This window comes from Vigna radiata, chromosome 5, assembly GCF_000741045.1.
Source record: "Vigna radiata var. radiata cultivar VC1973A chromosome 5, Vradiata_ver6, whole genome shotgun sequence".
NCBI classification, from domain to species: Eukaryota; Viridiplantae; Streptophyta; class Magnoliopsida; order Fabales; family Fabaceae; genus Vigna; species Vigna radiata.
This window is the reverse complement of record NC_028355.1, coordinates 22986210-22994550: the sequence shown is the minus strand read 5'-3', so window position 1 is coordinate 22994550 and position 8341 is coordinate 22986210. Positions and strand designations below refer to the sequence as shown.

General features: G+C 35.2%; 1 protein-coding gene across 1 annotated transcript; it reads left to right on the top strand.

Annotated features, from left to right (window-relative positions):
• Positions 1–227: 227 nt before the first annotated feature.
• LOC106762277 lies at positions 228–5647 on the top strand. The gene is made up of 3 exons (XM_014646091.2): positions 228–637; positions 1035–1118; positions 2013–5647. Exon 3 carries the CDS (start codon positions 2130–2132, stop codon positions 5088–5090), a length of 2961 nt encoding a protein of 986 aa, XP_014501577.1. The 5' UTR covers positions 228–637; positions 1035–1118; positions 2013–2129; the 3' UTR covers positions 5091–5647.
• Positions 5648–8341: the final 2694 nt, after the last annotated feature.

Below are 8341 nucleotides of genomic sequence, written 5' to 3'. Positions count from 1 at the left end.
AACTAAATAAATGAAATATTTTTGAAATCAAAATAATATTCTAAATTTAAAACCAAATTTATTTTGTTTTTCGAATCCGTAATTTCCGAAAATTTTGGCATGTCAATAACATTTTAAAATTAGATGGGTTATTAACACGGTTCGGAGCGGAATGATAATATACGGGTCGGGTAAAAAGGAGATAAAGGTATACGGGTCGGGTGGGAAGCCAGAACAGAAAAGATTGAAATTGAAGAGAATGGCATGAGTGTTGTGTTGTGGTGGGGAGTGGCCCCATTAACCCGGAACAGCCTCTGGCGTCGCACGTGTTGATGCCCAACCTACGAACTAAAATCGACCAGAAATTTCAGAAATCTGTGAAAAACCAATTAAAAATCCCAAGAACCGAAAACGTTTTCTCTTATTCTCTTCTCAGCTGTGCTTGTGTGCTTTCAATGACAAAAACGCATACAAACAAACACAGACCCTCACTTTTTAGTTTGTTAACGGCACAACGCAGAGCAGGCACCACCATAAAACCGAAACACACAACGCCAACCTCTCTCTCTTCCTTTCTCGCGCAACATTCATGAATTGCTGAACGCTGCCACTTCTTTTCACCTTAGCCACAGCTAGGGTTTTAATTTCACTCTCTCAGGTTCTCATTCTCTTCCCCTCCCTTTTTTTTCCTCTCACTTCTTTTCCCCTTCTTTCTCTTATTCCTTTTCCCTTGTAAGGTGTGTTCGCGTTTTTACCGTGTTACTCTTGGATTCATCTCTTTTGATACAACTGAGTTTGGGAGTCGAAGCTTGTATTAGTTTTTTTTTTTTTTTTAGGGGTTTTTCTATATCTTACATCAATTTTTAGGGTTTTGGATACTGTTTTTTTTTTTTTTTTTAATTTTATAAAAGCTACTGCTGTTGGAAATTAAGGATTGGTGTTCTTTTATGTGCTTGTTGGATTCATGCATAATCATTAATTTATACCTTTGGTATTTAATTTGCTTGCATTGTGTGTGTGGGATTCTAATTTTATTTCTTAATTCGGCGTTTCAGGGATTGAGTAAAATCTGTTCACTGATCGTGATTGGAAGTTTATAATTCTTTTTTGACAGTTGCAACCAGCCGTCAGAGCGACCGGTAATCTTATTTTCGTTTACATTTTGCTATTTCTTTTTTTAATTTTGAATCCTCAACATAGCACTTAATGTATTCAATTCCAATACCTTTATCTGTCCCCTGTTTGATAGTAATTGCTATCAGGTTTGCTTGATGTGTTTAAAATATTTCTCAGAAAACCAGCGGGTCTACTCAACCCTCGGCAGATTTTAAAAAATATCAACTTAAACGAAATTTGTTCAAAAAATTTGATTACAGTGCAATTCATATTTTATGTTTTACTACAATAAAAATTCTCGAAGTTGATGTTTTGTACGTGTATTTAGGAAGTCATCAGTGGGGTTATGAACTCTTATTTTTTTAATGCCTGGGCTTTGTGAAGACAACCCTGGGTTCAGAAGAGCTGTAAAAAGTTACATTCAATTTCTTCCCGTGTGTATGTTAGCGTACTGCAGCTTTCATTTTGTTATAGGACAAGCTTGTGCCTGTCAAGCCTGTCAAGTCGGTCCCTAGATTGAAAAAATGCTGCTTATGTGTTTCTTGAGAAAATTAAAATCTATAATGATTTGTGCAATGGTATATGAAGCGGTTATTTTACCTGTAACTTGATATTCCTGTGACATGATTTGGATATTTTATTTAAGTGTCTTTTCATAAACAAATCAGTTATGATATATCCTACCTTCTATGGAACCGTTGTTGCTATTATTTATGGCAACAGTGATATAAAATCTATGACCGGCACTATGAATAGAGTCAGTCGCAAAATTAGTCTCAAGACTGAAAATGTCGGGTGTATTTATTATTTTACCAACTGTTGTGGTAAACTTGGGGCTTAATTTATGTGTGATCTGTTTCTTGGTAGGAATCTATAAGTCCTCAAAATGAATATTTTTTTTGTTACTGTTTTTGCAGTGGATGCTTGTGAACTTTTTTTTCTACAAATTCTATTGGGAATTCTTAATGGGAGGAACAGTTTTGGCACCCCAAAAGGATGACCTTGGTGCTCTGAGGAAGATTTTGTGAAGCAGTATGACTCTTGAAGATTTCTTTACCTTGACCGAGATGAAAGATGGGCTCACAGCACCTTCTCGGGTGCAGGAGCTGGTCTCTGTGATGCAGAAAGAAAAAAGTTGCGATGTTAAAAATTCTGCTGATGCGACTAGGCAGTGGGCTGCTGTTGCAAGCACTATTACCGCTACAGAGAATAAAGATTGCCTTGATCTTTTTATTCAATTGGATGGACTTTGTTTCATCAACGGATGGTTAAAGGATGCCCAAAATTTTGAGGTTGATGCAAAAGACAGTTTTGTTGAAGAATCAATTACTGCAATGTTACGTGCAGTTGAAAAGCTTCATCTAGACTGTGAGATGTCAATTTCATCTGGAATTCGCATCACTGTAAGTAATCTTCTTGGCCATCATAGCGCTAAGGTTCAGGATAGAGCAAGAACATTGTTTGACAGCTGGAAGAGAGCTGAAAATGTTGATACTGAATCTCATGATGTGGAGCTTGCTAAGGTTGACTGTGCAACCAATGAGATTGTCAAGGAGGAAAGCCAGCCATCTGCTGTGGATGAAGCTGGCAATGATAATGATAATGCATCAGGACTAAATGGAACTGTAAATTGTCTATCGAAAAGCTCAGATAATTTGCTTGTACATAGTTCTGATAATGTGTGTCACTCATCCTCCAGTTTGGAATGTGATGGTATCAAAGAGGGATCAGTAAACCATGGTGCTGGTGTTCCATCTTCTGCTCAAGTAGCACTGCCTTTATGCCCTGCAGATGTGATCACTTCGGTTGAAGGACAGTCAGATATGGTTCAGTTAATTGAGTTGGCTAAACTGGAAAAGCAGGAGCAAAACGTTAATGTCCCTCCAGAAAAACTTGGAGCACCGGAGATCTGTTCTGTGTCCTCTGAGCCAGAGCCCGAGTCTGTTTCCGTTGTTTCCTGTGAAGCAAAAGCACCAGAATCTGTTAAAGAACCAGCTTTGGAGCAAAATGTTGAACACAATGAGGATGATGTTTGTCATAACTTGCCTATTTCTACTAGTATGAAGACGCCTGCATCTGATAGGAAGAGTGGGGAAGATGATGTTAGAACTGTAACTAGCTTTTCACAAGTTTCCAGAGCTGCAGAGAATGACAATGACTGCTCTAGTGCATTACAAGATACATCAGTCAGTGACAGTAAATTGGGAAAGACTGAGGTGTCAGATATGTCTGTCTGTGGAGCGGGATATGTCACACCATCAAAGGAAGGCAAGGGTCATGTTGATAACAACAAAGAATTGACATCTATTGGTTCTGATTTTTGTAAACCTGAAATAGATTTCAGAAGGTCTAACATAGTTGACAAGAGAGGTTCTGGCAACGAACTTGACTGTGGCATTGTCGATCCTTTAGAATTTGCTCGACAAGTTGCTCAGGAAGTTAATAGAGAAGTCAGCAGTTCTTCCGAAAAATTCTCATATGGCAGAATCAGGCAACCAGGCAGTCCAGATTCTGTAAGAAAAGAGGATGAGCTCACTCCTGTCCCACCTGAGGAGGTTTCCTCCAGACACAGCTTTGCTACTGAGGAATGTTCAATGGAGGGGCGTGCAAGTATTCTTGACAATACTAAGGCGGAGCCTGAATGCAGACCTGATGTGGTGTGCTTGGAGGTGACTGAAGCAGCTCAAGATTCAGGAGGTAATTCAGAGAAACAACCTTGGGGCTTTGATCTCAACGAAGTTGGTTCTGACGATATGGATGTTTGTGTAAATACTACATCGACCCCCATACCTGTTGTCTCTGCTTCAAGGCCCACGCCAACTCCTGGGTTGCCTGGTGTCCCTTTGCAGTTTGAGGGAACACTTGGTTGGAAAGGATCAGCTGCCACCAGTGCCTTTCGCCCTGCATCTCCTCGTAAATATTGTGATAATGAGAGGAATCTTTCGGATACGAACATTGACACTTCAAGGCCGAGGCAGGACTGGCTTGATTTTGATCTAAATGTTGCTGAGGGTGAAGAAGGAAATGCAAAACCTATTGCCGAATCTTCAGGCAGGCGTTCTGAGCAATCAACTGTTGAATTTAGTTCTAAAAGTTCAAGCATGCTTGGATTTGATTTGAACAGTACTGGTGATGATGGCCACGTCCAACCTTCAGATCACAGGATGGAGGGACAACTCTTTCTTGGAAGAAATGGCTATTTGAGCCCATCACCTACATCGTCATCATCATCAATGCAGCCTTATGTTAGAAACATTGATTTAAATGACAGGCCATGCCTTCAAACTGATTTGGTAGACCTGGGGTCCTGTAAGTCTTCTCATATAATCAATGGATATGATTGTTCTAAATCATCAGATGCTCCTGTTATCTCTCTTTTGGGCGCCAAGGTAGAAGTTGGTAAAAAAGAACGTGTTCCCCAATCCTTTTTGCCGAATGGAAATGCTGTTGAACCTGCAATAGATCTTACGATGTCAAGGACCGGTGGTACTATAGGGATGGCTCCCGCTGCCTCCTTCAATCAATCATCTGTTTTTGGGTATAATGGAGTGACATCAGCATCAGCAGCACCCACAATGCCTTTTTCATCAGCCATGTACGGGTCAGGTGGCACAGTTCCTTATATGGTTGACTCAAGAGGAGCTCCAGCTGTCCCACAAGTGGGTGGACCTTCATTAAATATACTTTCATCATCTTACTCTCAGCCACCACCGTTCTTTATGAACATGACGGGTACACAACTCGGTCTGAATGGATTTGGGCCTTCACGTCCTAATTTTGACCTGAACTCTGGGTTCATGATTGAGGGTGGGAATAGAGAGACATTTGCAGCCAGGCAGTTTTCCTTTCCTGGTCAGGGAAGGGCTGTGGAGGAGCAAGTAAGAACCATGCCGCAGCCGTCAAGTTCGGTGGTTGGTGGGAAACGAAAGGAACCAGATAGCAGTTGGGAACCCTACCCATATAGCTACAAACATTCGCAACCTCCATGGAAGTAGCCTATTACACCTCTTCTGAATTGTTCATAAACACACACCTTTCCGATTAATGTTTTATTACCCGAATTATCCTCAAGAGCACTGGCAACCTTTAGCGACTGAAGATCTCAAATTCAATAAATGCTGGGGGAAGATGGATGTAGTATGATTCAAACTATTAATGGTTAAAGGGGGGCAGAAATTGGGTTTTCATATTGTTATTTTTTTTTAAAATTTTCTCTTCCGTTGTTTATCATTTACTAGTTTATCATTTACTATAGCTTCATAGAAAAGCATTACAAAGCACAGAAAGTCTTGGCGCGTTTAGCTGTATTTTTTTTTCGTATGTCAAAGAAATTTATAGGCATAGTATCATGTCTCATTTTTTGGGTGGTGCTTTCTTATGTTACCACTATTTGGTTAGTTTTCATTATGAAGTTAATAACTGCAAAAAGAAGGTAGACGTCGCTGACCTAGATGGCCTCAGTTCAATATTTCTGTTTACATATAACACTTTATTAGCTCTGTTGAATTTTCTAATTTATTATACGAGGATTCATGGTGAGTCCTCTTCTACAGGACAAGTCAGGTTTATTGATTCACTTTTAAGTCTACGCTGATCTACAATGGCATTTTTTGTTACAGATGATTAGCTTAGTCTTTTAGAGTTTTGACCGAATCCATTCACAACGTTGGTAATGGCAACTGATGCTGGTGTCTGTTAATTGATCCATCTTCAGTTATTGTGAGCCTATTCTTGCATTTTCAAATTTCGATACCGGTCTCACCAAATTTAAATAAATAAATAAATCTTTAAAATGACTTTTAAACAGGTATTTTGCTTTCTTAAATTTGAAATAGGTTTGATTTTGGTTCTTCAAATTCTGTAGCTTCTTTAATTTGAAGAGAAATAGTTATAATCTCTTTATTCAAATAAAACTTTATACTGTGGAACAGGTGAAATTTTTTAACAGAATGAAACCGATTAAAATAAATATATCCTTTAAATTTAAAAATTTGTAAGAGAACAGCTTGAATTTTTGAGAGAAGAAAAATATTTTTATTTTTATTTTTAAAATTTTTCAAATTATATACAATTAGCATTTAAAATGTTGTCCTTCTCAAGTGGTTCACTGGTAGGTTAGTGAGTGATATATTTATACTTTATTTAAGTTGTCTTTGACTCAACCTATGTTTGAAACAACCCAGCATTAAATATGGACACTTTTCTAAACAGGAATTCCAATTTTGATTTATCACATCCTAAATGATTAACCTTTTTTGTGTATTATCCAGCTCTCTTGTTTTTATTTATTTATTTTTTTCTATATTCTATCTAGAGCCATCGTAATTTGGAACACAGGGTGGAAGAAATAGCTTGGTTCAGTTTATGTCACTGAGCTCCAGAAAAATGGTTATAGCAAAAGTGCACGAGAGAACATTTTTTTAGGATTACGTTCATGATGCAAATCACTTGTTTCACCTTTATGTCCTCCATCAGTATTCTCTTATAATTAATTAATAATAATCATGATGATGATTATTACAATAATAAAGCAGCAGGTAAAAGAAAACTAATAGTTAAAAGAGACAAATTTATTTGTTTATAACTAATGAAGCTTACTTAAGTTAAATTAATATTTTACAAAACAATTCTATAAGACCTTGCATTCAAAATACCCATAAATTCTTCTTCTAAGTAATCCATTAAATTCATTTAGAAAAAAGAAAAGAAAAACAAGCTTGAAGCTATAAAAAGTTACAATTACAAAGTGATTGAATTTTACTCTTTTAAAATGAAAAATAATCAAATATTAAATAATAATTCCTATTATTAATTAAAAAAGCCAATGTTTAAGTTATATATAATTTGTTGATTTAAAAGAAAATAGTTAGAGGTATAATTTATTCCTTTGATTTGGAACAATGTGGTAACCAACCTAATCACAGCTGGGGACTACCAATCCTAACCTTTCACAAGACTTTAAAAGAGAATCATTTCATGATTGTATTCAAAAGTTTCATTAAACTCAAGCTTACAACTCCATTGACCTAAGGCTACATTTGATAAAAAGGAAACAGATGAGGATTTTGATGGAAAGAAAAAGATGATATCTTATTTTTAATCAAAAATATAAGTAGAATTTGGATGAGGATGATAAATAAAGAAAAATTGAGGACTTAGATGATGATTTATAGAGAATTGTTAAAGACTTAATATTTGGTTTGAAGAGTTAAATTAAAGACTTACGATTTTAAGTTATTGAATTATGGTACTCTGTATATTTTGTTTAAGATTGTAAAAATAAAAGCTCGAGAATAAAAAGATAGAATGCAAGCAACACATAATTAATAAATTTTGTAGAGAGTTTTATTTTTGTTATTCTCACTTGATAATTAATTATTATTTCAGTCAATAATTAATTATTCATAACAATAATCAATTATTTCAGATAAATATTTGTTTTCCATAATATTTTTAGAATAATCCATTATAGCTTATAATGATAGATTATTATGACTATTTCTAAAACTGATTTTTCATACCTAATTTCTAATTGGGCTTTTTTGTTTTTTTTTTAAATTGGTCCAAAGCATGTTTTTCTTTTATAAATTAAGTTGATTTTTATGTTTTCAATTACAAAAAGTTAGATTGTGGAAATTAACTTTGTCACAGGCTTTGTTAACTTATTTTTGTGAGTGACTCAAATTTCATTAAGCATGACTCTTGAGTGATAAGATGAGAGCTTGTAAGCTTGTTCATTCATGGATGAACATTACATTTATTTTAAGACTCGATTAAATATTTAAAAAAAATATTATGAACTCAATTGAATAAAAACATATAAAAATAAAAATATTAAAAAATCTAAATTTAAATCTATATTACTAATTAGAGAAACTCATAACAAAATTATTTAGTTGAAAAATAAAGGGAAAATGTTTTGTTTATTAATAATATAATCTTTTTTAATTACTTATTATTACTATTATTATTAAAATACATAATATTAAAAAATAACCAATAGTGAAACATGTTACAAAGATAATTAATGCGTCTCTTCTTCATATCTTTGCCCTGCTCAGAATCTTCAATGACCTGATTTTCTGCTTTTTTTTCCCTGCATCATACCAACTTGTCTCCCTTCTTTCTTTTACTTTTTATTTTGTAAACAATAAGCTTTAGTGCCTCTTCATCCATTACTAATTTCCTTAGTTACCTCATGGAGATCTTCCAAACAATTACATCACTTTTTCCTTTTTTTTATATT

Coding starts and splice junctions, on each gene's coding strand:
- LOC106762277 (XM_014646091.2), top strand. CDS start 2,130: ATGACTCTTGAAGATTTCTTTACCTTGACCGAGATGAAAGATGGGCTC.